Source organism: Eschrichtius robustus, chromosome 2, assembly GCF_028021215.1.
Source record: "Eschrichtius robustus isolate mEscRob2 chromosome 2, mEscRob2.pri, whole genome shotgun sequence".
NCBI lineage: Eukaryota > Metazoa > Chordata > Mammalia > Artiodactyla > Eschrichtiidae > Eschrichtius > Eschrichtius robustus.
In genome coordinates this window covers 33,582,811-33,610,770 of record NC_090825.1, presented here as the reverse complement: position 1 = coordinate 33,610,770, position 27,960 = coordinate 33,582,811, and the positions used below count along the sequence as shown (strand labels likewise).

General features: G+C 39.8%; 2 protein-coding genes across 4 annotated transcripts in view; one reads left to right on the top strand and one right to left on the bottom strand.

Moving 5' to 3' along the window:
* Window positions 1-2,078, top strand: part of TTC33 (tetratricopeptide repeat domain 33) — a 32,251-nt gene extending 30,173 nt beyond the window's left edge. For all 3 annotated transcript variants that reach the window (XM_068535278.1, XM_068535277.1, XM_068535279.1), the window contains exon 5: window positions 41-2,078. In XM_068535278.1, coding sequence (XP_068391379.1) covers window positions 41-394 — 354 coding nt within the window. In that variant the 3' untranslated portion in view covers window positions 395-2,078. The remainder of the gene's footprint in view (window positions 1-40) is intronic.
* A 12,353-nt stretch (window positions 2,079-14,431) lies between these two features.
* PTGER4 (prostaglandin E receptor 4) lies at window positions 14,432-27,889 on the bottom strand. The gene is made up of 3 exons (XM_068532497.1): window positions 27,581-27,889; window positions 26,087-27,008; window positions 14,432-15,209 (listed from the first exon to the last, which is right to left on the bottom strand). Exons 2-3 carry the CDS (start codon window positions 26,963-26,965, stop codon window positions 14,619-14,621), a joined length of 1,470 nt encoding a protein of 489 aa, XP_068388598.1. The 5' UTR covers window positions 26,966-27,008; window positions 27,581-27,889; the 3' UTR covers window positions 14,432-14,618.
* Between the last annotated feature and the right edge of the window lie 71 nt (window positions 27,890-27,960).

Below are 27,960 nucleotides of genomic sequence, written 5' to 3'. Positions count from 1 at the left end.
ACTAAGCAAACAAAAAAGTCTGACCTTTTCTCCTCCCTAGGCAATTCGAAGTTTTCAAGTAGCCCTTCACATCTATCCAATGAACCCTGAAATATGGAAAGAAGACCTCTCTTGGGCACGAACGCTCCAGGAGCAGCAGAAGGTAGCACAGAGGATTAAAAAAAGTGAAGCACCAGCAGAGGTAACACATTTCTCACCAAAGTCAATTCCTGACTATGACTTTGAAAGTGAGGAGATTGTAGCTGTTTGTGCAGCTATTGCTGAAAAACAGAAGACGGTTGCAGCAGATAAAACAATGGTTATTGTGTCGGCTTCTGGGACTGTAGAGACTGTGACTGAGAAGGAAGATGGTGCTGCTTCACCAGATGGCTCTGTTTTTATCAAAGCCCGATGAAGCTTAGCAGGAATCATTTGAATCTATCTTTGCCACCTAAATTTTAGCCGTGGGGGCGTTTAGAGAAACAGGGCAAAACTCCTGTTTGTAAAATAAGTTTTTCAGATGAGGCATATAAAAACTAAACGGAAGAATTATTGTGTAGTGTTTGGACTCTGCTTTGATAAGCTATGATTTCAGCTTCTTAAGATTAAAATTCTGGGGACGGTGGTTTTTTGATTAATAAGCTTAACTTAATTCAAATACATAAGTGCATGCATTTTAAAGATACAGCTTGAAAAATAAATTCTCAAAGAGTGAATAACTTGATGGCCAGTGTTATTAAAATATTGACTTGTTGGCTTTTATGATAAAGGAAGTAGGCTTCTTTCCCTGCTAGAAATACACTGCTGTTACTATTCACTCTTCTTTTTCTCTTCTTTCATTAGAGTAAGTCTGTCACAAAGCTTGAATCTTTTTGACATTCATTTTGATTCAAAGTTGTCATTTGGTCATATGTGGGATCCTTGAAAGTTTGACTGAAAATGCATGCAAATGTGTACATTCTGAATACTTTCTGAAGTTTCTCTTAATTCTGATTTGTGCTTTTGTTTTGACTTTATTTATAACAATGGTAGTTGCTAGTTTCAGTATTTGTTAGATGTGTGAAATACTGATAAATGTCAGAATCATGGTTTTATTTTTTAAATTATTAAAGTAGATAGAGTAGTCCTTAGCACCAAGGGAGTCATTTTTAAGATGTGCATTTTTTAAAATGAATGGCTCTTATAGATACATCATAACAAATTGCACTGCTTTTGTCCCAGTCAAAAGCAGTTATTTTCTTTTCCTTACTTTTACAAGATTAAAAACCTTGAAAATAACTTATCTCTTGATATAACTTTCCAGCTGATGGTTTGGAATTCCTTTTCTAGTTAACTTTTCTGGAACTACTCAGTGAAATGCGAAACAATCACAGTTTTAAATAGCTAAATTATACCTTTCTAAAAATCGGAAAAAAAAAAAAAGTAGAGATTTATTAAAGTGCCAATGAGTGAATACCTTAGGCACAACATACATAGAAACTGAAATGTGACTTATGGTTCAGTCCCATGAGTAGAAAGGATATATTGCAGAATATATTTCATTGAAAGGCCACAGTCACATCCGCAAGTCAATACTGTCATTGCTAATGTTAATTGTTATTTTTATGCCACATATATGTTAGGACAGTAGAACTGCTGTGTACTGTTAACTTCTGAAACTCAGGAAGCTATTATTGGTTTAAAATTAATTTTATCCTTGTTAGAGAGGAAGTAAGTTATTTTAAAGAATCTTACCTTACCCTCTGAGGGCATGTACACGTAATAGTGTACATTTTTCTGAGATGATTTAAAAATCATTTCTTTTAGTGGAATGCTTACCTCTTCTTTTCGGAGTTGGAGAAGCCAGCACTTGCCTTGAAAAGTATTACATTTTTTCCCCAAAGTTGTATCAGAAAGTTAGCTCTGGTTAAAGAAGTTAGTTTTAGAAAGATCCAAAAAACAAATATTAATTATATTTTATTTTGTTTAATAAGGCATATTCTCAAAAGGCAGATAGTTGGGTATCGAGAGAAGTGAGCACTTACTATTTCGTACGTTGTTTCGAGTAATGGATGTTTATTGTATAATTTGTGAATAAATAGGTTTTTTCTGCATTTAAAGGTTTGCCTATTATTTTGTGTTGTTAGCTTTTGAAAAATTAGATTGATTTATTTAATTCATTTCTTATATGAAAATAAAATATGTAAGGCACCTTGTATGGTGTCTTGTGTATGAAGTACTCAGTAAATGCTAGCTATTTCTATGAAGAACTTGAATTGGTTTTATTTAACCTCACTTTCTTCTGATTTTAAGAAAGGAGGAGAACTACTTTGTAATCTTTTCCTTTTGTGAAAGTGAGAAGTCACTACTTCTGATACTGTAGGACAGATGGCTTTCAGTCGAGGACTCTTCTTGGTGTAAGGTCTATACCTCAACCCAAAAGAAGCAAGACCCAGGATGGAGTGCGTGTAGCCACTAAATTCTGTTTATGAACCTAGCGTTTCCTCTTTATTGACATCAGTAGGCCAGGTTTGTCTCTTCCTTACACAGAGATAAGACATAAGATGGTTTAGATGCAGGATGGAGGAGAGAAAGAAATAGTGAATTATGCAGAAGGAAGGCAGCTCATTTCTTCAGGCCCCAAAAGATGCTTAGCTAACACTCTTCTGTGTGTGAAGAGAAGAATGCATACATTATTTTATAAGGATGTGAATACCGATAGATCTTTACCAAGCTTGGTAACTATAATAGCAAATGCTTTTGAATCTGAGAGAAAAACAATTGATGTTCATGATAAAGATATAATTAAAGATATTTAATATACTTTCTGAAACAGCACTAAACACTAATATTATATTGAACATAATTTGTAGTATTCTTGTTTGAAAATTGTATTGGCATAGACACTCATTAGTCGGAACAGTACACATCCAGACCATGCCTGATGATTTGAGAATCATATATTATTCTCTAGACAACAGGTTCTTTTTGTTGTTGTTGTTGTTGTTTTTTGGCCGCACCAGTGGCACGCGGGATCTTAGTTCCCCGACGAGGGATCGAACCTGCACCCCCTGCAGTGGGAGCACAGAGTCTTAACCACTGGACCGCCAGGGAAGTCCCGACAACAGGTTCTTAGATTATAGAGTATTTATCTTAAATGTGCTAACACTACATAAACGTTGAAAAGTCATGCACGGTATAGATCACAGAACCTGGATCTACTTTTTTTTTTTTGAATTTTATTTTATTTATTTTTTTATACAGCAGGTTCTTATTAGTCATCAGTTTTATACACATCAGTGTATACATGTCAATCCCAATCTCCCAATTCATCACACCACCACCCCCACCCCCGGCCATTTTCCCCCCTTGGTGTCCATACTTTTGTTCTCTACATCTGTGTCTCAATTTCTGCCCTGCAAACCGGTTCATCTGTACCATTTTTCTAGGTTCCACACATATGCGTTAATATACGATTTTTGTTTTTCTCTTTCTGACTTACTTCACTCTGTATGACAGTCTCTAGATCCATCCACGTCTCTACAAATGACCCAGTTTCGTTCCTTTTTATGGCTGAATAATATTCCATTGTATATATGTGCCACATCTTCTTTATCCATTCGTCTGTCGAGGGGCATTTAGGTTGCTTCCATGACCTGCCTATTGTAAATAGTGCTGCGGTGAACATTGGGGTGCATGTGTCTTTTTGAATTATGGTTTTCTCTGGGTATATGCCCAGTAGTGGGGTTGCTGGATCATATGGTAATTCAATTTTTAGCTTTTTGAGGAACCTCTATACTGTTCTCCATAGTGGCTGTATCAATTTACATTCCCACCAACAGTGCAAGAGGGTTCCCTTTTCTCCACACCCTCTCCAGCATTTGTTGTTTGTACATTTTCTGATGATGCCCATTCTAACTGGTGTGAGGTGATACCTCATTGTAGTTTTGATTTGCATTTCTCTAATAATTAGTTGGATCTACTTTAATTGGAGCCTATGTACAAAATTTTATGGTACTCAAGTACGAAATCAGCTTTTAAATTGATGTTGTATGTCAAAACTATAAGGAAGACTTTAAATTAAAAAAAGCTTTGTCTCAGAAAACTAGAGTTTCCAGGATTATAACTGACCAGTTTGAAAATTATACTTTATGTAATGATGTCAGAAGCTTGTTTCCCTTCCTTTTCCCCAGCAGTGGGAAATTTTCAATCATTTCTTTAATTTCAGGTTTCATGAGTCAGAAGCCCTTCTAAATTGACTCTGGACTTTGATTTCATGACATACATGTATCTAAATGAGCTGTGAGTTGACACAAAAACCATAGTTCTATAATTATCTTCAAATCAATAGGTATATTAAGTGTTTTTCCTCAGAGGTTGTTATGAAACTGATGGTGTATTTTGTAATTGATGACATTTTAGGATTGAGAAAGTAGGGTTTTTCTTTTTTTAACCAATAATAAAATACACAAATTTGTAAATGATTTACTCATTACCAAAGTGAAATGTGTCACTTCTGCCACATGCAATTAAATGTGTCCACTTGAATGGAAGAGAAGGGATGGCCCTTATAGCCAGTGTACCATGAATTGTACCTTAATATGTGTTGTGTGTGAACCTCACTTGCTGTGTGTGCAGGGTGGAAGAAAGGGTGAGAAATGCTGGTCTACACTTTGTTGGGAAGGCAGAGGGTGGGGATGGTGCTGCTTTGGACATTCATTAACCAAGGAATTCCAGTCTCTCCCTTTCCTCCCCTCTCCACCTCACCAGTAAAGGGAGTTTAAGATAAAGAACTGGACCTACAAGCCCCATTCTGCCTTTTTTTTTTTTGGACGTGTCATGCCTGCAGAGAGCCTATGTTGTGGTCTCTTGCCAGAAATGTTGTAGGTTTTGCAGTGAAGACTCTCTGTCCCTGCGAGGGGAGACCTGTAGTTGTGTAGGACTGCCTATGCCTTGGTGAGCAGGTCTGTCTAATTCTGGGTTTGATATTAGGTGGCCATTGTTGTCACAAACCTAAATCACATCCTCTGACCTAGACTTTTTCAGCATTAAATCTGACATATTAAATCTCTACATGACTTTTTGTCTCTCAAGCGGCTCAAAAAGTCAGGAGGAGAAAAGGGTGTTATTTTATGACTCCCTCAAACCCTAACAAAGATTAATGCAGATTATATTTCAGTGTAAGCATGAGACAAAAACTAAATTTTTTCTAATGTTAGATTTTTTTTTAATCATGGAAGTTCTATTGAAAATGTTAATTACATTAACTTTTTTTTAATCATGGAAGTTCTATTGTAATGTTAATTACAAGGCAACATGTAAACATTTGTTCAGGGTATTTAAAAGGTCTGCTGACTTAGCATTGTGCTAGACCACAATATCAACTCTAGATTTAATTTGAAGGGAAGAATATGAAACAATATCTCTGCCTGCCCTGTCAACTTTAAGGGTGTAATTTACGTGTAATAAAATGCATTCATTGTAAGAGCTTTGACACCATTACCGTCAAGGTGTAGAGTATTTCCATCACCCAGAAAGTTCTCTAATGCTCATTTATAGCCAGTTCCCCTCCACCCCAGCAACCAGCACTAGTCAGCTACTAATTTGCTTTCTGTGACTATAAATTGATTTGACTTTTCTAGAATTTCAAATAGATCATACAATATATACTCTTTCTGACCTTTTTCGCTTAGCATAATACTTTTGAAATCCATCCATGTTGAGATCCATCCACGCTATTGTGTATATCAGTAATGTGTTCCTTTTCATTGCTCTTACTCTGTTGTATGGATATCATGATTTGCAATTATTCATATCTGTTGATGGACATCTACGTTGTTGATGAGCATCTAAGTTTTGATCTATTATGAATAGAGCTGCTATATACATATGTCACAAGTTTGTGTGTGGATATATGTTTAAGTACCTGGGGGTGGAGTTACTGAGTTTTATGATAAATATATGTGGAGCTTTAGAGGAAACTGAATCTTCCAAAGTATCCGTACCATTATGCGTTCTGACCAGCAGTGGATTAAAAAAGTTTCAGTTGTGCCGTATCCTTGTCAGTGCTTGGTACTGCTGTTCGTTTTCACTTCAGTGACTTCCGTGGATATGTAATGGTATCTCATTGTGGTTTTAATATGCATTTCCCTGATGATGTTGAGCATCTTTTATATGCTTATTTGACATTTGTATATCTTCTTTTGGGAAGTACCTTTTTAAACATTTTGCCCATTTTTTAGTTTGGGTTATCTTATTATTGAGTTGTAAAAACTTCTGTATTCTGGATAAAAATCCTGAGATATATGTATTGTGAATATTTTGTCCCCATCTGTGGCTTGCTTTTTTGTTTTCTTAATGATACCTTTTGAAGAGCAGAAGTTTCTAATTTTGATGAAGTCCAGTATATTTCTTTTATGGTTGTATTTTTTTGTGTGCTGAGAAATCTGTGCTCATTCCAAGATCAGAAAGATTTTACGTTTTCTAGTAGAAGTTTTACAGTTTTAGCTTTTATATCAAGGTCTGATTCATTTCACGGTAATTTTTATGTAATGTATGAGGTGAAGGGCTAGGTTCGTTTTTTGATTTTCAGTTATTCAAGTACTATGTATTTAAAAAAAAATGCTCTTTCCCATTGAAATACCTTCACCATATATCTGAGGGTCTGTCTGAGTTCTGTATTCTGTTACACTGATCCATATGTCTATTCTTATACCTATATCACACTGTCCTATAGTCTTAAAAATCAGTGTGATTTTTCTAACTTTGTTCTTTTTTTCTCAAAGAAAGAATCGTTTAACTATTCTAGTTTCTTTTATATACATTTTAGAATCATTTGTCTCTATCTACCTGCAGGTCTGCTGGAATTTTGATTGGAATTGCATTGAATCTGTAAATCAGTTTGGGAAGAATTCCCATCTTAACAATGTCACATCTTTGAATCCATGATCACAGCATAATTGTCATTGTTTTAGATCTTTAATTTCTTAGTAATGTTTTTTAGTTTTCTGTGAATAAGTCTTGCCTATATTTTTGTTAAGTTTATCCCTAAGTACTTCATATTTTTTTGATGCTTTTAAGAGGTGTTTTTAAATTTTCATTTTCCAGTTTGATACTATTACATAGAAATATAATCGATTTTTGAATAATGACCTGGTAGCCTACAACCTTGATAATTCATTTCTTAGTTGCATTGACTTTTTTGTAGATTGTTTAGGCTGTTCTACATATATTATCATGTTGTGAATGAAGACAGTTTTCCATCTTCTTTTCCAAACTGAATGCCTTTTATTTCCATCTCTTGCCTTATTACACCAGCTAGAACCTCCAGCACAATGTTAAACAGAAGCTGTGAGAATGGACATTCTTGCCTTGTTTATAATCTTTTGGTCTTTCACCATTAAGTATGATGGTAGCTGTAGTTTTTATATATGTCCTTTTTTAAATTGAGGAAATTCCTTCTCTAGTCTACTAAACACCTTTTATAACAAGTGGGGATTGAATTTTGATAAATGTATTTCCTGCATCCATCAGAAGATCATATGATTTTTCTCTTTTATTCTGTTAATATGATGAATTACATGTATTTTTCAAACGTCAAATCAACTGCATTTCTGGGATAAAATAAACCCTATTTAGTTATGATGGATTATCCTTTTTAGATCCTTTTGATTCAATGTGGTAATATTTTATTAAGGATTTTTATGTCTATGTTCATGAAAAATATTGGTCTGTAGCTTTCTTGTAATACTCTTTTAGCTCTTGAATCAGAGTAATGCTGACCTCGTTAAAAATAGAGGTTGAAAAGCATTTCCACCTACTCTTTTCTCAAAGAATTTCTACAGATCTGGTATTTTGTTCAATAGTGTTTAATAGAACTAACAAGCATTGTCACCTAGACCTAGCATTTCCTTTTTGGGAAAGTTTAAAATTACAAATTAAGTGTCAAAAATAGCTACAACGTAGACCTTGTCAGTTGTGTCACATTGAGTGATAGTATGATTTGATTAAATTAGGATCCCAAAAAAGTCCATTTGTTGCATTGTTGATATGTCTCTTAGTCTTTTATAATCTATAGGTTCCCTTTCATTTTTTCCTTGCAGTTTATTTTTTTCAAAACTGAGTTGTTTGTCCTTTAGAATTTTCTGCTTTTTGTATTTTGTCTCTTGCAGCCCACCTAACATCATTAATGTTACTCTGTACCTACATTTCCTATAAAATGTTTAGAATTCTTCAATTTTCTGGTAAGAATACATCATGGGTGGTTTTGGATATTTAGACCAGAAGTTAAATATTTCTGGCTATTTCTTTCTCTTTGTAATGTCAGCAGCTGTTGACTATCATTGCCTAGATTCATTGTTTCATTAGAGGCTACAAATGGTGATAATTGTTAGAATTCTGGTGCTAGAAAACATCTTTGAAGAAAAACTTCCCCTCATCAACTATTTTGTTACCTTGGAAACAATTTATGTAGTACAGGCAGTTTATGTAGTGGAGGCTTTGTTCTTCCCCTTTATGTAGCACTTTTCAAAATAATACGTTGGTTCTCTAGCACCCTCCAAAGGTGATGAGTGAGGTGTTCTGTTTCGTTTTTGTATCATTATGAAGTCATGCATTGAGACATATATGTTTCAGTCCTTGCAGTTATTATTCGTATTGATGTTGTGTACATCCTCAATTTCAGTAGATCACGCCAAGTTCATTTTTTCAAAATGGTTCTAATTTTATACCCCACCAACAATGTATTAGAGTTTCTAAAGCATACTTGGTATTTTCATACTATAAAATTTTTACAAATATGATTGGTGTATAAGGGTGTGAATATATATATATATATATACACACACATACACACATGTGATTTCACTGCATAGATACGTATGTGTGTGTATATATAATTACGATTTCACTGCTTATTCATTTTTTTTTTTTTTTTTTTTAGAAATTTACGACATGAACTATTTGGAATATGATTTGGCTCTCTTACATTTCCTCAATATATTTACTTACTACTTCTGCATCTATTTCCAATACAGTTGATTATAATTTTGGCCTCAATCTATATTCATTGTTTAATATGACTATGTAATTATTACACATAGTTAGTCTCACCTAGTCTATTATTTTTATTTTACCTTTCTTATACTTCTCTTTGTTTTTCATGGAGTCAATAATTGCCTTTTTTTTTGTTCTTTAGTTTTCCATGTATATATTACAAATATCCCCTCTAATAGAAATATAATACTCCCCCTCAATATTCCAAATATAAAATAATCCATTGATTTTCTTTTTCTTTCTTTTTTTTTTTAACCTAGAGACATCCAGAACCCCCTCTCCTGCCTTAGGCTAGTTTCACTGTGTTCTACTGCAGAGCTGTTGCCTTGAGTTCTCTTTCATCACTGTTCTTGGAATTCTCTTTGTTTCTTCCTTGTATTGAACTCAAGAAAGAGAAATATTTACCCAGTTGTTCAGATTTTAGTGTATGGACTTGCTGTGGTAGAAAGTTGTTAGGACACAGCTATGTCTGGTGTGCTCCTCTGTCCTCCTCTTCTGTGGTGTGGAATGGGGTGGATGACCTGGGAGGGTAAATATAAGGTTGTGAATGAATGGTAGAGATGCTGATATTGATACAAAGACAAGAAGCCCAACTATCTTTCTCTCTTCTTTTCTTCCAAAGCACTTCCAACCTAGGGCTACAGCCCCATGTGTGGCCTAGGGCAGCTCAGGCTAAACAATAGGGTCGAATGTTCTCTCGAGCTGAGTCTATTTTTCTCTGGTTCCACTTCTGGTGTACCTTGAGAGCAATCGTAAGATCACACTTGCAGCATCTTAGACTCAGGTTCGGTGGTGGTAGGAAGGGCCTGAGGTGGGGAAGCAGTGAAAAGAGAGCAAACTTCATGGCTTGTTTTGTTCTGAAACTATGACAAGTAGTTTAGGAAAAATGACTGTTTCATGTAGTGCGGATATTTCTGCATTAAAGTCTAAGGCCAAAGGTATAGCTAACAGTGAATACTACTATGCCTTGATTTTTCCATGGCCCTTTGTGTTTGTGGCTCCAATAAGAAACTTGTGCAGAGGGGTGGCTGTACTTTGGGAAAAGACTCTTGCATTCCATGGTCTTCTAGTCAAAGTACCACTTTAATAGCTGTACCAATATCACAATCTTTTCTAATACACTTGACCTGGTTGGTTAGATTATGAGATTGTCTTAAAGATTATGAGATGGTGTTAAAATTATCTTCCTGTCTGCTATATCCTACTGGGACCAGGTAGGATTTAATACTAGCCAGTTAGATAATCAGAACTGTCCTGCATGGAAAGTTGGACACTCTAAATGATCAGAAACAAGTTTCCCACAACAAAAAAACTGTCTTTGCATAACATAGTTGGTAAGTTTTATAAGTAAATGTGGAATAGATGGTGAACAATGCTGAAGTTTTTCTTCCTTTGGTTGTTCTTTTTAGAATAAGCCAGACTCAACAATAAAAAGATAGTGTTATGGGCTGAATTGTATCCCCCCCCCCCCGAAATTAACATGGTGAAGCCCTAAAACCCCCAGTGTGACTGTATTTGGAGATAGGGCCTTTAAGGAGGTAATTAAGTTTAAATGAAGTCATAAGGGTGGGCCTTAATCCAATGTGACCGGTGTCCTCTTTTTTTTTTTTTTTAATATATTTATTTATTTATTTATTTATGGCTGCATTGGGTCTTCATTGCTGTGCACGGACTTTCTCTAGTTGCGGCGAGCGGGGGCTGCTCTTCGTTGAGACGTGCGGGCTTCTCATTGCGGTGGCTTCTCTTGTTGAGGAGCACAGGCTCTATACGTGTGGGCTTCAGTAGTTGTGGCTCGCGGGTTCTAGAGCGCAGGCTCAGTAGTTGTGGCACATGGGCTTAGTTGTTCCGCGGCATGTGGGATCTTCCCGGCCCAGGGCTCAAACCCGTGTCCCCTGCATTGGCAGGTGGATTCTTAACCACTGCGCCACCAGGGAAGATCCTGACTGGTGTCCTCTTAAAGAGACACCAGGGATGCATGTGTACACGTGGCAAGACAGCAAGGAGGCAACCATCACAAGCCAAGGAGAGAGGCCTTGGGAGAAACCAAATCTGCCAGTGCCTTTATCTTGGACCTTCAACCTCCAGAACTGTGAGAAAATAAATTTCTGTTGTTGAAGACAACCAGTCTATGGTACTTTGTTATGGCAGCCCTAGCAAACTAATACAGACATAATATCCAATTTAAAAATGCACAAATGATTTGAATGGGCATTTCTCCAGAGAAGATATACAAATGGCCAGTATGCATACGAAAAGATTCTCAACATTGGGACTTCCCTGGTGGTGCAGTGGTTAAGAATCTGCCTGCCAATGCAGGGGACACGGGTTTGAGCCCTGGTCTGGGAAGATCCCACATGCCACAGAGCAACTAAACCCATGCACCACAACCAGTGAGCCTGTGCTCCAGAGCCCGTGAGCCACAACTACTGAGCCCACGTGCCACAACTTCTGAAGCCCGTGCGCCTAGAGCCCTTGCTCCGCAACAAGAGAAGCCACCACAACGGGAAGCCCGAGTGCAGCAACGGAGACCCAACGCAGCCAAAAATAAATAAATTAAAAATACATATAAAATTACCATTTAAAAAAAATTATAAGAAAAAGATTCTCAACATCATTTGTCACTAGGGAAATGCAAATCGAAACCACAGTGAGACACCACTTCATACCCATTAGGATGACCGTAATAATTTAAAAAGACAATAACACGTATTGATGAGGATGTGGAGAACTTGAAACGCTTGTACATTGCTGGTGGGAATGTAAAATGGTGCAGTCACTTGGGAAAACATTTGGCAGTTCCTCAAAAAGTTAAATATATACTTAATAAATGACCCAGCAGTTTCACTCCCAGGTATATAGGGAATTGAAAACAGTATGTTCCCACAAATACTTGTACACAACTGTGGCTATCAGCAGTATTAATAACAGCCAAATAATGGAATCAACCCAAATGCTCATCAACTGATGCATGGATGAACGAAATGTGGTATATTCACACAATGAAATATTATCCAGCCATAAATCAGGAATGAAGTACTGATTCATGCTGCAACATGGATGAACTTTGAAAATATTATGCAGACAGTAAAGGCCATATATTGTATGATTACATTTCTGTCCAGAATAGGCAAATCCATAGAGATACAGTGGTTGCCAGGGTCTAGGGGGAAAGGTGAATTGGGAGTGACTGCAAATGGGTATGTGGTTTCTTTTGGGGGTGATGAACATGTTCCGGAATTAGGAGTCATGGTTGCACTCTGTGAATACGCTACAGTACTTTACAAGGCAAATTTTATTATATGTGAGTTTTATTCCAATTAAAAAAAAAAAAAAGAATAAGCCAGGATCAGCATTCTGGGTGGTGAACCCGAAGTAAAGGATGAGTGAGATTATGCCTTGACTATTAGTAATGCTAACTTCTGAATGAGGCTTTGTTTTTCCTCCATGAACATGGGTGATGAATATATATATTCATTTATACATAAATTTAGATGTTGTCTCATTGTCCGTATACATGGAAGAAAAACAAAAGCTTCTCTCACAAGTAAAATATTCTCTGAAAACATTGTTTCTTATTCATTGGTTAGCACGGCAAAATACAACATTTCAGAAGTTTGAGCCAGATCTCCTTTTCTGAGGTAGCCCTCCCTCAGCCGAAAATCACTAAGCCATCAGGACTGTGAAGATGACAGTCTTGTTTTTCTGATATCATCCAAAAATCTCTCTAAAAAAAAAAAATCACACACACAAAAAATCATAACCTCACTCCTGGGGATTGTTGCTACTCAGCGTGTTTTAATACTGCCAGCGTCAGCATCACCTAGGATATACCCCAGACCTACTGAATCAGAAACTTCGTGTTTTCACAAGACTTGCAGATGACTGTGATGCATGCTAAAGCTTGAAAAGCACTGATCTAGAGAATTAACAAGTAGGAAGGGTCACAAGTTTATGCTAATTGTTTAATATTAAATATTTGGATCCTTTACATGTAGCAAGTAAAGCATAATACTGTCTCCCCTACTATCCATACAGACTGGTAATTTTGAGTACACTTCGCACCCAGATCTTGGTTTCTAAATGCCCGTCTTCATTAAGTGGATCCAAGGCTCTGTGCTATTCTTGTAACTTTACCTCCGACATTATTTTAAAATAAAAATTTTTAAATACTTCAATTTAAAAAGATGAAAGATGACCTGAAACAAACACACAAAAATCACACGAGTTTTCCGAAACTGATGATACGGAACTCAGACTGACTGTATTTATTTATTTTAATCTCCAAAATAATTTCAGTTGGTACAACTGCTTAAAACCACATCACTATCAGGCTCAATTTAATTACAACCAAGCAATTCACGAAAACAAACACTTTAAGCAACAAAACATGCTTAATATTTCTTTGAGAAGGTTCTTCAAATATGTGTACAGCATTACTGGGCGTTAACACAAAACTTTTAGAAGATGACCCTTACGTGCCCAATTTCTGTACCCCTTCTGTTGTGACATCTGTGAAAGGCTAATTTAACCAATCCTTCCACGCCTCCAAGTAAAGCCCTTCATGGTGCAATCTGCCTTTCTCTTAAATTTTAAAGAATATTCTAGATCATTCCTTAGGAAAGTAAAACTATGCACACTTCTGGGGGGGAAAACAAGCTGCTTAGACTTTTTATTTTTATATTATACACTTCAATTATGGGTTACTTATTAAACACTTTTTAAAATTTATGTTACATTTTAAAAAGTACCAGCTAGAGAGGACAGAAGTACAAAATATTTATCAGCATGTTAGGTTCTCCTGAAATCAGTTTCCTGGATAAATGCATGCAGCATCACTAAACGTTTTTCACTATGTATTACACATAGCTTAGAAAGAACTTTAATATTTTGGCCTGTAATTTTCATGTCTTAAATAGTATTTTGCTTTATTCCTTTAATAGTGCTAAACTCTTTCTTTTAAAAATTTATATCTTTTTTATAGATATGACTCTCACTGTGAATTTTCAACACCATAGCCTGAACCTTGGTTATGAAAAATATCTAACATCTGCAACTTCAGCTGGTTATACTAGGGGGAGAGGGGTTACCATAATTTTATTATACCTTGTATTAACAATAAACCTTCTCACAGAGAAGACAATACTTTAAATACCTTAAATCATATTTACAACAATAAAATTCACATTTCATGCTTTAGTGAGACACTTAAATCATCCATAAGATAGTCCTCCTAGTTTATTGGAATGGAGCCCTTCTGTACCTGGCCTTCTGCTGTGTGCCAGATATAAAGCTCTTGATGTTATGAAAATAACAAACTTATGCCATCCTCCTATCAAGTAGAAAAACTGAGGGTACATCTTCCCAGCCATCAAGTTGTAACCGAAATCCTATATCATAGCGAGGTGGCAACCAATGTGCTTCAGACCTCGGGACCCATAGGAATCAACTTGATTGTTTGAAAAGTGCTCAAAAGCCAGGATATTCTCTAATGTGCATTGTAGAATGAAGAGGGCCCTTCTGAGCACGGCTAAACAGTTCATTTATGTGTCTATTGCACAGGATCTTAGAAGCTTCCAGAAATAGTGCTGTATTTCTTTCCTTCACTACTATATACATTTTTCTGATAAGTTCAGTGTTTCATTGGGAAATGTGACTTGCAGGGAGCTCCCCTTTGGGGCAGGTCCAGCTCTGCCACTCCCACCAACCTCGTCCACCAGTAAGACACTCTCCGAGTCCTGCCCCTGTGAGGAGTCTGAGGTTTCTGATATTCGCAGAGTCCTAAGTGATGTGCTGTCTGTTTGGGTCAGGCCCATGCCAGGCACGCCCGGAAGCAAATTCCTGCCTCCAAGGCCATTTTCACTGAGGTCTGGCATGTAAAGGAGGGTCTGAGACGTGCTGCTGACCTCCTTCAGCTCCCGGGAGAGGAAGGAGCGAGAGTGGCCGGACACGGCGGAGGATGTCCTTCTACTGTCTGAGCAGTGCTGCCCCGAACGCTCTCTGCGCGAACCCCCGATGCGGCAGAAGAGGCATTTGATCTTCTCTATCGCTTTACTGAGCACTGTCTTCCGCAGGAGGATGTATATCCAGGGATCCAGGATGGGGTTCACAGCAGCAATTCGGATGGCCTGCAAATCTGGGTTTTTGCTGATTACTCGCTCCAAATTTGGTTGATATAACTGGTTGATGAACACCCGCACCTGTGTAAATGAGATGCCCACATTTAGTGTTTATCATTAAGCAACTGGGAGAAACATTTTTATGCAACGTCTAACTTAGTAACATTAGGTAGCTGCCCTCTTTTCTGTTAATAAGTGCCAGGAAAAGAGCAGCATACACAATTAGCTTCAGAAAAACCACCGATTAACATTTATGTTTCAAGTCAGTGTAACTTTAATATATTTGTAACTACCTTATGAATATCTTCCCAAGATCAAAGATGGTATAAAAGAATGCAATGTGTGTACAGGTAACATATGCATGAAGTTCCCTGGAGAAGAATTTTATTAACTTCATTTCTGTGAGTGCTTTCAAGTTTTTGTAATTCTAATGAAGTATCCTTTTTTCCCCAATAGGCACTGATTTCCTTTATGCCAGTTGGCTTTGTATATATTTAAATGAAACTTATTTTGGAAGTCAACTAATCATCTAATCACAGAAAAGCCCAGAAATTTATTTTAGGATCTAGAAAGAATAGCCTGGAAACTTTTAAACCAATATCTGAATCTATTATCATCTAGCATGACCAGAGAACAGTTTTTATTTTCTCTATATGAATCTGTTCCCCAGTTATAATAATCATCTAGTGTTATCAACTCTTCCTTCAAAAATCTTTTCTATAAGCTAACTATATGTCAATAAATAAATAAATACAATAAATGAAAAGAAGAAAAAAAGAAAACCTTTCCCCTTTTTTCCCCTCTAACTGCATTCCTCACCTGGACAACTGCATCAACCACCAAACTAGCTTTCCCACCTCCGATTTCTATTCTTTCCAATCCATCCTCCAAACTACCACCAGGAGATTATTTCTAAAATGCAGATCTGATTATGCTACTTGGCTGCTAAACCTTCACTGGCTCCCTGCTGCCTGGGAACTATAGTTTCGCTCAACAACTGCCACTCAGGGAATCCATCCCTCCTTTGTGTCTGTGGAGCATTTGAGCCAGTAAACAGCCAAGAGCACTCTGGACAGCCCAACAGGGATGACAGCTCATTCGAGTGCAGTTTGAGCTATTCAAGGGAAGGGGCACGTCTGCCAGCCCAGCACAGGCCGGGATGGCATGAATGAAGTAAACACAAGGAGACCCTAATGGCCTTTTTGCTGTTGTGGAGTCTTATTTTTGACAGTTAAACGTTTTTGCTCTTACTGTAATCACTTATTTACTCATATTCTTTCATGCATTTAATCATTTAATAGTAAGCCTTTATTGTGTGTTAGGCATTGTGATAGGTTCTGGGCACAAAAAGCTGCATTAAAGACCAAACAACACTTGAAGGCAGAGAGTAACCTACAGCATGCAAAACAGGAAGGTAGATCAACTATTGCTGGGGGTAAATGATGAGAGGCATTTACAGGGGGCACAGCTCACCCAGACCTGGAGGGGAGGGCATCAGAAGATGCTTCCTGTGGGAGAGGAGCTTGGACTGAGTTTTGATGGATGAGTGGGAGTTTGCTGAATTTAGAAGGAAGGACATAGCATTTTATTTTATTTATTTTTGGCTGCGTTGGGTCTTTGTTGCTGCGCACGGGCTTTCTCTAGTTGCAGCGAGCAGGGGCTACTCTTCCGTTGCGGTGCGCAGGCTTCTCATTGTGGTGGCTTCTCTTGTTGCGGAGCACGGGCTCTAGGCGCACGTGCTTCAGTAGTTGTGGCAAGTGGGCTCAGTAGTTGTGGCTCGCGGGCTCTAGAGCACAGGCTCAGTAGTTGGTGGCGCACGGTTTTAGTTGCTCTGTGGCATGTGGGATCTTCCTGGACCAGGGCTCGAACCCGTGTCCCCTGCATTGGCAGGCGGATTCTCAACCACTGCGCCACCAGGGAAGCCCAGACATAGCATTTTAAGTAGAGTAATTCTATGTGCAAAGTCATGGAAGAATGAAATGATATGCCAACTTCTGGGAACTTCAAATGACTCAATGAAAAGAGTATGAATTTGTGTAAACTTAAGGAAGACTATCATTTTATTCCTTAGAGGTAGAAGCACTTATTATTTTTTTCTCTTTTTAAAAAATTGAAGTATAGTTGATGTACAATGTTATGTAAATTACAGGTGTACAATACAGTGATTCACAATTTTTAAAGGTTATACTCCATTTATAGTTATTATACAATATTGGCTGTATTCCCTGTGTTGTAGAATATATTCTTGTACCTTATTCAATACCTAATAGCTTGTACCTCTTAATCCCCTACCCCTTTGTTGCCCCTCCCCCTTCCCTCTCCCCACTAGTAACCACTAGTTTGTTCTCTATACCTGTGAGTCTGCTTCATAAAAGTACTTGTTAAATGTACACTTTCACATTTACTCCTGAAGAGCAGATCTTAGAAGCTCTCATCATAAGAAAAACATCTTGTAATTATGTGTGGGGATAGATGTTAATTAGACTTATTGTGGTGATTATTTTGCAATATATAAAAATATTGAATCCTTATGCTGTGCACCTGAAACAAATATATTATATAACAATTATATCTCAATAAATAAATATATGTGTGTGTATATATATATATAAACGAAAAAAAAACCCCAGAATTTTTCTCTTAAAGGAGGATGATGATGAGGATGATGAGGATGATGAGGATGATGATGATGATGATGATGATGATGATGGTGATGATGATGATGATGATGATGATGATGATGTCTGGGTCTTACCTCTAATTCCACCAGGATCTTTTATATAAAAATCTCACTGCAGGGGGCTTCCCTGGTGGTGCAGTGGTTGAGAGTCTGCCTGCCAATGCGGGGGACACGGGTTCGGGCCCTGGTCTGGGAGGATCCCACATGCCGCGGAGCAACTAGGCCCGTGAGCCACAACTACTGAGCCTGCGCGTCTGGAGCCTGTGCTCCGCAACAAGAGAGGCCGCGATAGTGAGAGGCCCGCACACCGCAATGAAGAGTGGCCCCCGCTTGCCACAGCTAGAGAAAGCCCTCACAGAAGCGAAGACCCAACACAGCCAAAAATTTAAAAAGTAATTAATTAATTAATAAAAAAAAAACTCACTGTAATTCATATAAAAATAGTGGTTTTAAGGTAACTGCCATCTGTCTTTAGTAATTATTTGATAATTATTATTGCCTTCAGTAATTATTTAAGGTTAGGGAGAAGTAAGAAGTGAGTCTCACAGCCAAGGAGGATGCATTAAAAACCATAAAAAGAAGAAAGAACTCATAAAAGCATAGCTGGAGCCATTTAATTAGGGACAAATATCTCTAACTTTAATAAGAGTTGATGACATTGCCACTTTGCCATACAGTATAATAATTAATATTCATGGTGTATGAGTCACTAAGAAAGAATAGGGATATTTTAGAAAGATTTATAACAAATTGGATAAAAAAGCCTAAAACGTGTGAATAAATTTCATTAATCTGCAAAACTCAACTTATATGAAACTTATTTCTAGATGATGCTATAGATCAGTGAGGTGTAACTGCATTTCTGTTTCTTCCTACACTGGAGTTCAGACCTCAATCAACCACAGGCTTATAATCCTTTATCAAGAAGTTGTTATTGTTTTGTTATTCATTTGCTTTGTTTTGTTTTTGGTTGTAAAACCTGAACTGACTAGACCATGAGGTGATTTATAATTTTATTTATTCCACTTAATGTGAATATTCCTATGTTTTGCTCCAGAGGTCCTGTTCCAGTTCTGATGGGGATATTACATTTTATACATTTATACATTTAGTGTATTACTAAATAACTCTTCTAAAAGCCAAGAAGTTCTGAATTGAAAACACATCTGGTGCTAAGTGTTTTGAATAAGCAATTACAGTCCTGCAAATCTCATAGAATAATGCGGTCAAATGGCTCTAAGATGAAATTACCTTGATCTCTGGAAGACAGCTAAATAAAAACTGAACTAGAATGAACAGCAGTTTATGATGACTACTCTTAAAATACTATTAGAAACCATGTTTGGATAAATGATACTGTCAAGACAAAGGATGACTGATTTTCTATCCTTTCAAAAACCAGTGAAACAAAGCATCTTGGTTTCCTTCCACCATACTCTTTATTGAGGTTCTCAGCTGCGCCTGGGCACCGAGATTCCCTCAGGTCTACGGACCTTTTCTCAGATGAAGTGTTACAGAAACCTGGACGTTTTGAGAACCTTATTTAGATCCCCCACCCTGTTGGTGGGCGATTTTGGTCTGGGCCCCAGGTCTCCAGATGACTTCCATGTTGCTTTTTCTGTTTTAAGGCCGGCTGGCTTTCTGTTTAAGAATTATTTCCTGACAAGGGAATTATTGGTAAAAAGCGTGAGATCTATATTTTACTCACATCACACAGTAGGTTCCTAAGGGTGAAAGAAAGGATAGATTTAAATCTGTTAGTATCAGGCCCTCCCTGGTGTGTAGTAGCCTCTAGTGAAAAACCTAAGGCAGGATTTGTGCGAATTTGAGACTTCCAGCCTCTAGGTGGCAGTGTTGCTCCACTTGGGAGTTTTTGGTCCCAAGGGCCGCTTAAGAAGCGTTGTGCGGGCTTCCCTGGTGGCGCAGTGGTTGAGAATCTGCCTGCCAACGCAGGGGACACGGGTTCTTCTGGGAAGATCCCACATGCCGCGGAGCAACTAGGCCTGTGAGCCACAACTACTGAGCCTGCGCGTCTGGAGCCTGTGCTCCGCAGCAAGAGAGGCCGTGATCGTGGGAGGCCCGCGCACCGCGATGAAGAGCGGCCCCCGCTTGCCGCAACTGGGGAAAGCCCTCGCACAGAAACGAAGACCCAACACAGCCAAAAATAAATAAATAAATAAATAAATTAAAAAAATAAAAAGGAAGCGTTTTGCCCAGCCACCTCCAAGACCCTCTTTCAGAACAGAATCTTGGTTAATTCTAAACTTTGCATTTCTCAGATTTTTAACAGAAATGTTTTGTTGCTAGTTGTTTCTCCCACTGCTTCCTCTAGGGAAACATGGTTACTACTGAAAGGAGGAAGAATTTTGAACAGCTGAAATGGATATAGAAGGAATGAAATTTGTAGCTATTTAAGGGAATGTAATATTAGGAGTTACCATTCAATTTTTAAATTCCCATGACCTTTCAGAAAAGTCAGAGTGTTGTAAAAAAATTAATAATGGACTTTCATAATCAAAGGTGACGAGAGGCAAGGAAAGAATCATCTTTGTCGCTCACTTCATGTTCAGCAGTAATTAATTCTGAGTACTGTTAAGGGAATGAAAGAGAGCCTTATTTCAGAGTTCCGTGGTCGGGGGGTGCTTACAATTAATACAAGCTACTGAACCTGGTCATTTAATGTCTTCTCAGGAAAGGAGAGCTCATGGGGTAGCAATAAACATGAGTTTGAAAAGCAACATTCCAAATTCAGGTAAAAACATTCTCAAAAGTTGGTCAAATCATTTGAAAAAAATCAAGATGAAAGAGTTTTCCTTTGCAGCATGTTCTCATTGGAGACTGACTTGAAGTAGAGAAAAAGAAGGCAAAAAAGAACAAAATGCCCACCCACTTCATAAGGTTTGAAAAAAATATAGCCATCTCTGCCTCGCTTTAAAGGCTACTTGATTTGCTCTGCCGAAAGGGGGGAAACCCCAGATTAAGATGGGACCATCCGCAGCAGGACTTCAGTGTCATGTAGGGAGGGGAAAGCACTTTTCTGCAATTCCTGTCCAATGGGCTCTTGTTACACAAATAAACACGTTCAGGCAGTTTTCAGTTTTGGAAGAGTGTGCTGCTGAGAAAACTGAACCTCTGAGTCAGAGGCGGGCGGGGAAACACCTTAAAAGAATTCACTGAATACAAACAACACATACAGTCTCTTGCAATTTTAAAAGTTAGTCTATTTTTCAGTAGCTGCAGATTTGCGCCTATGGCTTATTGTTAAAATTGGCATACACGACAATATTCTAAACTTCTCAAAGATGACTAGACATTAGGATTCAGGAGCATTGGAACATAACTTGGAGAAAAGATGATAAATTCAAAATTAGATGTGATGACAGGAAAGCTATAAGGGGGGCTACATGTTGTAAAGATGAATGCCCACGTTCTGTTCAAATCCTGGCTCTGCTCCGTAAAGAATTTATGAGCAAATTATGAAAGGGCTTAGTACAAATATGTGGAGGCTTGGCCACTGTGGAATATACCAATAATTTTTAAACCACAGCTTAGAGGCAGCTTTGGGGTATATAGTTAATGACACGGTATCAAAAACACATACTTCCTGTTTAAGAATTAACTTGTTGGCGGGGAATGTCTAATTGAAAAAGAATGTTGAAATTTTGATTAGACTCATTTGGTAGTTGACTGTCGAGGTAGAAATGTTTTCCAACAAATGACAAGAACCTGTAACTGGATTTGTGTGTGTGTGCTCCTTGTTCTGTTCTGAGCACATAAAAGGAATGATCTGTGTGTGCTCAGTTATCTAACTGCCCCGTGAAGAGTCCAAAATTGACACAGCTGGTACTAGAAATGCTTACCTTTTTTTTTTTTTTAATTTAGTGACAAAAAAATCTCTAAGTAAAGGAGAGTGGAGAGAGTGCTTGGCTGTGTGGTAGAGTGACAGCTCTGTTCTCCTTCCCTCTGCCTCACTAACTGGCCATTTAACTGCAGGCGAAGTGCCTCGTCTCTGTAGGTCAGGTCTGTACATTGAAAATTTATTTATGAAGTGTTTGGTTTTTTTTTTAATAAATTTGTTTTATTTAATTTATTTATTTTTGGCTGCGTTGGGTCTTCGTTGCTGTGCACGGGCTTTCTATAGTTACGGCGAGAGTAGGCGCGTGGGCTTCAGTAGTTGTGGCACGTGGGCTCAGCAGTTGTGGCTCGTGGGCTCCAGAGCGCAGGCTCAGTAGTTGTGGCGCACGGGCTTAGTTGCTCCGTGGCATGTGGGATCTTCCCGGCCCAAGTGTTTGTTTTTTTAAACTCTAACTTTCAACATTCTAATAGGAGCCTGCAAGAATCACTTCAGCTCTGGGGGAAAAATATCTTATTAGCAAATGTTCCATAACCAAGCCTTGACAGGTCAGCACAGCATGGCGAAAGGAACATTAGACTAGAACTCACCCACAGCCACCCAGGAAGTAGCATGATATAGTCTTCATCTGCAGTTGAGGAATCTGAGGTGCAGAAGGAGCGAAGATATTGGTCAGCCCTCCTTTCTGCCTAGAGCTTTTTTTAAGACTCAGATGAGATGCAGGGAAAACACCTTACTTTTATGTGCTGCTTTGCAGTCTTCAAGGTACTTACTGCTGGGTCTGCAATTTTATGTTATGGCTAAAAATCTGCTTTGGGGCATTGCTATTTTTTAATTTAGCCAAATATATTTGAAAAAAATAATCAGATCCTTCAGGTTCTGCTGTAATAGTGCCTGGATTTATGGTATTCCTCATGTACCTCTAGATGTGATTTTTACTCATCTGAAACCCCATCAGTTGTTTTAAGATTCCACTTCCAGTCTGCCTACAGTAAACAAAAGTCTACACAGCTTTCTTCTGCTCTAATAAACCTTTGTTGATCAGATGCTGATGAAGTCTTTATGCAGACAACTAGTTTATAGTAAGGAAACAAATAAACACTTACAGGAAGCTATTTTCCTGAAGACCTAAGTTTCACCCGTCCCAGGCAGAAGATGAGTCAAATTGGCCATTCTGCCCTTAACAGAGATGAATGCTTGCTACTTCAGAGTAAGAAGAAAGAAAATAAAGAAACAAGTAAGCAGTAAATACTGCCATGGCTTGCCTGTGCATGGGGGGAAAATGCCTTTTCAAATCCTACAGTGTAACTGTTTAGCCCTGAGGCAAAAGATTGGATTTTAATCATTACCGTAACATTAGTAACTGCAAAATTAGGCACCAGACGTTGATCCAGCTGCAGCATTTAACACCAGGACCTTAGGAGGCTGTCTCACATATTTCTAAAGAATTCAATCCCTTTTATTTATCTTAAGCATAGAGTCTTTCATTTCTTTAGCTTCTCTTGTATTTTAAAAACCAGAGCCTGGTTATAAATAGAATAGACAAAATGACAACCACCGCCTTCCCACTAAACCTTGTCATGTAATGTTCCCTGTCCATTGTATTTACATCTTTTCTGTTCATTGTTTATGACTCACTTTAGAAAATTTTGCAACTTCAGCACAGTTCCTTATATATCCACAACTAATTTTCCAGCCTTTCTCAAATTTCCATTCCAAGGTCTATTTATGCGACATATATATTTTGGATAACAAATTAAAATTTACTTTTGATCCTAAATTCAATATCAACTGCCCTCTAAGAGCCACTGTAGTTTCTCCTTCCCTGGTGTCCAAAATATAAAAAATGTGGGTCCTTTGCAGTGACTGCTTGTTTTCCTTACATGTTGTGAGTCAAGCTTTGCTAAACTGCACATAAACTGTATTTGCTCTATTATTTCCAAAGCATTTTAAATGTTTCGAAGGGTTTGATTTGCCTCAAATAGGATTAATGACCATCTTTATTTGATAAAGTTAAAAGAGATGCTTCATTCGTTTCCTTGGAACTGAAGATAGATCTGACTGTTTTAAATGTCAAAGTTCAGAAACTTTCAACTTAAATTACAATATGAATAAGAGAAACATGAAACAACAAGGAAGTTGTAAAAGTAACCCAAGGAAGGCTACAGTTGTGGATGTTTCCCTTTTAATTCTTTCAGTAATTGCTAAACTGTGGCTGGGTGAGTAGTACAATGACACCATTCTTATCATTAATTTACAATTAAATTGATTCTGAAATTAGATTTTAGTGGCCAAAACTAAAGGCTAAAAACTGAAGCTGCCATTACTTGTATGATTCCTTATTACTTACAAAGGTATGTCCATGTGATTAATTCTCAGCTGAGCCATTGTCAATTTTCAGGGTAAAATGACTTGATATCTACTACAAGATACTGACTTTCTATAGCGTATAGTCCCTGTTAGTTAAAATGTGGTTAATTTGCAAACCACAAATATAGCTCCTATAATTTCTTGCCTCTTGCTTCTCAAATAATGTCAAAGGCTTTGTGATAAATGGCCCTGCACCATCGGGTCAGATCTGCTATCTCAGCCCATAAGAGGCTTGAAGAAAACAATTCATCTGTGACTGTGTGCGGTAATCAACAGCTTCACATGCTTATCTCCAACCAAAACACATTTTAAAAGTATGTGCATGTTGCTAAGCTTCTAGCTCTAATTCCTCTGTTCCTTAAAGTGCATGTTCTGCAAACGACAGCAATTCACTTTGGCATTTACTGTTCTGTAAAACATAAGGCAGAGGCCACAGAAGGAAGCCCCAGCAGGAGCAGAGTTGTTTCTTCCAAAATCTCACTTTATTCTGAGTTGCCATTACAGACAGTAAAATATATTTATGTGGCTCAATCAACTCTGTAAATTATACTGGGTCCTGCAATGGTTTAAAGGCCCTTCTGGCCAATTACATTTACTTCTGTTTATACAAATTGGCAAGAAGCTACTGTATGCTGGCTCTCAGCCACCTTGAAGTTCCTTCCATGTACAGTCAATTTTACCAGAGATATAATATTTTTATATTAAAGATCTCTGAACAGCATTAATAAGGGAAAAGAAGGAATAATAACCTGTTACATTTTCTCTTGCTCCCAGTCAGCATAAAAAAAACCCAAACTTTTTTGAGTTGATAATTTAGAATTTCCAGGAATGCGGTGTTCTGAGAGATGGAAAAACTCAGAACTAGTTGCTTTCATGAGAAACTCTAGATACAGTAGTATGTGCATCTGCCCACGGGTTTCTAGTGCAAATAGAGGAGAACTAGGTAGGCTTTCAACCTTTCTGCTTATGACATTTTAAAACATTTTGAAAGTTAATCCAAAGGCAATTTTAAAGAAGGTGGTGTCCTGAAAATAAAGTGTACCAAAACTCAAATACACACACTGCTGCGAAGGCCAAAAGTAGAAGCGTTCTAGGAGGGAGACATGACATAATATAACAGAAGCAGGGTTTGGAGTCAGAAGGGTCTGAGGTTCATTTCAAGCTGCAAGGCTTTGTCTTGGCAATAAATAAGATGACCATCTCTAAAACCCCATTTCTCTAGAAAGGCACTGTACCTCTCACAGCTGAGGATTCGAATTCAATACCCCATGTCCATCAGCCTGCCCTTAATATGCCCCCTGAGAAACCTTGCTTTCCTGGCCCCTAGAGAGAATGAAGGAACCGGAGTCTGGACCATGCCTGTGTAGGGCCACATGTGCACTGCGATGTGCTTCCCAGCATGGTAAAGAGCAGGGAGTTCAGCTTGATAGATTAGCTCTGCTGGATTATTTTAAGCAAGTCACTCCCTGTGTAAAGTGAAGGAGTTAGACTAGACCAAAATGCATCCAATATCCATTCTAGCTCTAAAATTCTACATAAGCTACCAAAAACCCCGACATAAATCAAAACACTAAAAACCCCACTATTGTAAGGAGTGTACACCAAAGAGATCACCACCCCTGACGTTTCGGATTCTGCCCTAGACAGTGCAGAGGACGGGGCTAAGTCACACTACAACGGTTTCCCCTCCACATCTGACAGTGCGGCGGGTGTTCCCGGAAGGCTCAAGACCAGTGTCAGGCAGCAAGGGGTAGGGGCTGTCCCGAGAGAGAGACAGAGACAGAGACAGAGACAGAGACAGAGACAGAGAGAGGAACCCGGCTTTCAGGGAAGGAAACGGCGATGTAGGGGAAAAGCACCTGCTGCATCTCTTTAGCGACGGGGCGTAAAAAGAGGTTGGGCCTGCTCTGAGAAGCAGAGCGTGGAGATCCAGCCCCGACCTGGAGGAGACGCGTTGGTGGCCGAGGAATGAGAGGGAGAGGAGGGAGCGGGAGATGGAGGAGGGAGGTGGATGCAGGAAAAGGGCCGAGTGGGGCCCTGGCCCCAGCCACTCACCACAAGCGGGATGGAGCAGATCAGCACCACCAGAGAGGTGGCGATGAGTAAGATGACCATCTGGATCTCGGCGCCCGCGATGCGGCGGAAGCTCCGGCGGCGGCGAAAGTCGCTGAGGCGCGGCAGGGCGGGGGAGGCGGCGGCCGAGGAGCCCCGGCAGGCGGCCTGGGCCACGGCGACAGCAGTTGCGGCCGCGTGGTGCTGCTCGGTGCCCAGCGAGGTGCGGCGCATGAACTGACGGTGCATGCGGAGCAGCGCCGCGCACACGAGCACGTTGCAGAGCACGGTGGCGAGAATGAGGAAGGAACTGAAGCCCGCGTACATGTAGGAGAAGGCGGCGTGCGCCGTCACATTGGTGGTCCAGTCGATGAAGCACCAGGTGTCCGGGTACTGCAGCCGCGAGCTGCCGAGGCCCATGTTGGGCAGCGCGCAGAAGAGCACGTTGGACGCGTAGACCGCGAAGAGCGTGAGGCCCGCCAGCCGCTTGTCCACGTAGTGGCTGTAGAAGTAGGCGTGGTTGATGGCCAGGTAGCGCTCGATACTCATGGCACAGATGATGCTGAGCCCCGACAGGCCGAAGAAGAGCAGGATGAAGGTGCTGTACTCGCACAGCGCGGGGCCCCCGGGCCACTGGCCCTTCATGTACGTGGCGATGGTCACCGGGCTCACCAGCAACGTGCCCAGCAGGTCGGTGACCGCCAGCCCGCATACCAGTGTGTAGAAAGTCGTCTCCTTCTGCTCTTTGCGCGACTTGCACAGCACCACGATGGCCACCAGGTTGCCCACTACCCCGAAGATGAACATCACCGCCGGGATGGTCACTGGGCTGTTCAGTCGGTCGGAGGCCAGGGCGGATGCGTTGCTTCCAGGGGTGGCCATGGTGGTGGCCGGCGGTACACTGCCTTGGAGTGCGAGGCTGGGTCTGCGGTTAGTAGGGGAGAGACAAAGACGCGGTGAGCGGAAATTACCACTTGCAAAAAGGTGTCAGACCCGCGCCCAAGAGACAATATGCTGAGGAGACCAGGGGAGCAACTCGATCCTACCTTGCGGATTGTAGCCACTTACCAACTGCGGCTACCGAAATCTCCAGGCTCCGGATACGTCCTGCCAGCAGCACCACTCTACTGGCATTAATATTTATACGTTGGTACTGCCATTCTCTCCTCCTCCCCCCAAGCCAACTCATCCACTGCCAAGATGAACAAGACTTATCTCAAGGGAAAAGTGTTTTGCTCGTTTTCCCGACAGATTCTGAGTCAATAAAAGTCTCACTGAAACCAGGTTACGGAAGATAATTTGGAGAGCGCGCTCCTCCCTCCCTGGCTCGGCTCAAGGGGCGCTCGCCCACCGCTCTCTGCCCAGTGCCTCCAACCCTATCTCACCTGTGGTAGCCGCGGAGATGGCAGCCACGTAAGCCCCCAGGGTCAAGCCTCGGATATCCTGGACACGCCTTCAACCTGCCCTCAGCCTTGCCCCGCTCAATGTGGAGCTTACCAAGCCTTTGCCTTCTCAGAGCCTGCTCTCTCGGTGGCTGCCAATTTTCCGGAACAGGGGTCAGAGTGGTCAGCTTTCAAAAACTTGGAGAACCAGAAGGACAGCGAAATGGGTCAGTGAAGCCTGATCTTGGGATTTTTTTTCTTTCTCTTTTCCTTCGTTTCTTCAAAGACGATCCAAGCTTTGCGAAGCCCGCGGGTCTCGTCCGCGGGCGGACGGCGCTCAGGTGTACTGCCGCGCGCGCAGGTGGCACCGAGCCTCGATCCTCGGCTCGGGCCGCCTTCCTTCCCAGCCCAAGGCAGCGCGGGCGGCTACCGGGGCTGGCGGCAGCAGCTGAGGCCGCTTTTGGCGCCCTGGGGGCGGCTTGAGGTCCACTCGGC

What these genes read in the sequence shown, in the direction of transcription:
- PTGER4 (XM_068532497.1), bottom strand. Translation starts at nt 26,965, where the DNA reads ATGGCCACCCCTGGAAGCAACGCATCCGCCCTGGCCTCCGACCGACTG. An exon ending in TCTGCTCCATCCCGCTTGTG is followed by an intron (nt 15,210 to 26,086) that starts GTGAGTGGCTGG and finishes TCATTTACACAG; the next exon opens with GTGCGGGTGTTCATCAACCA.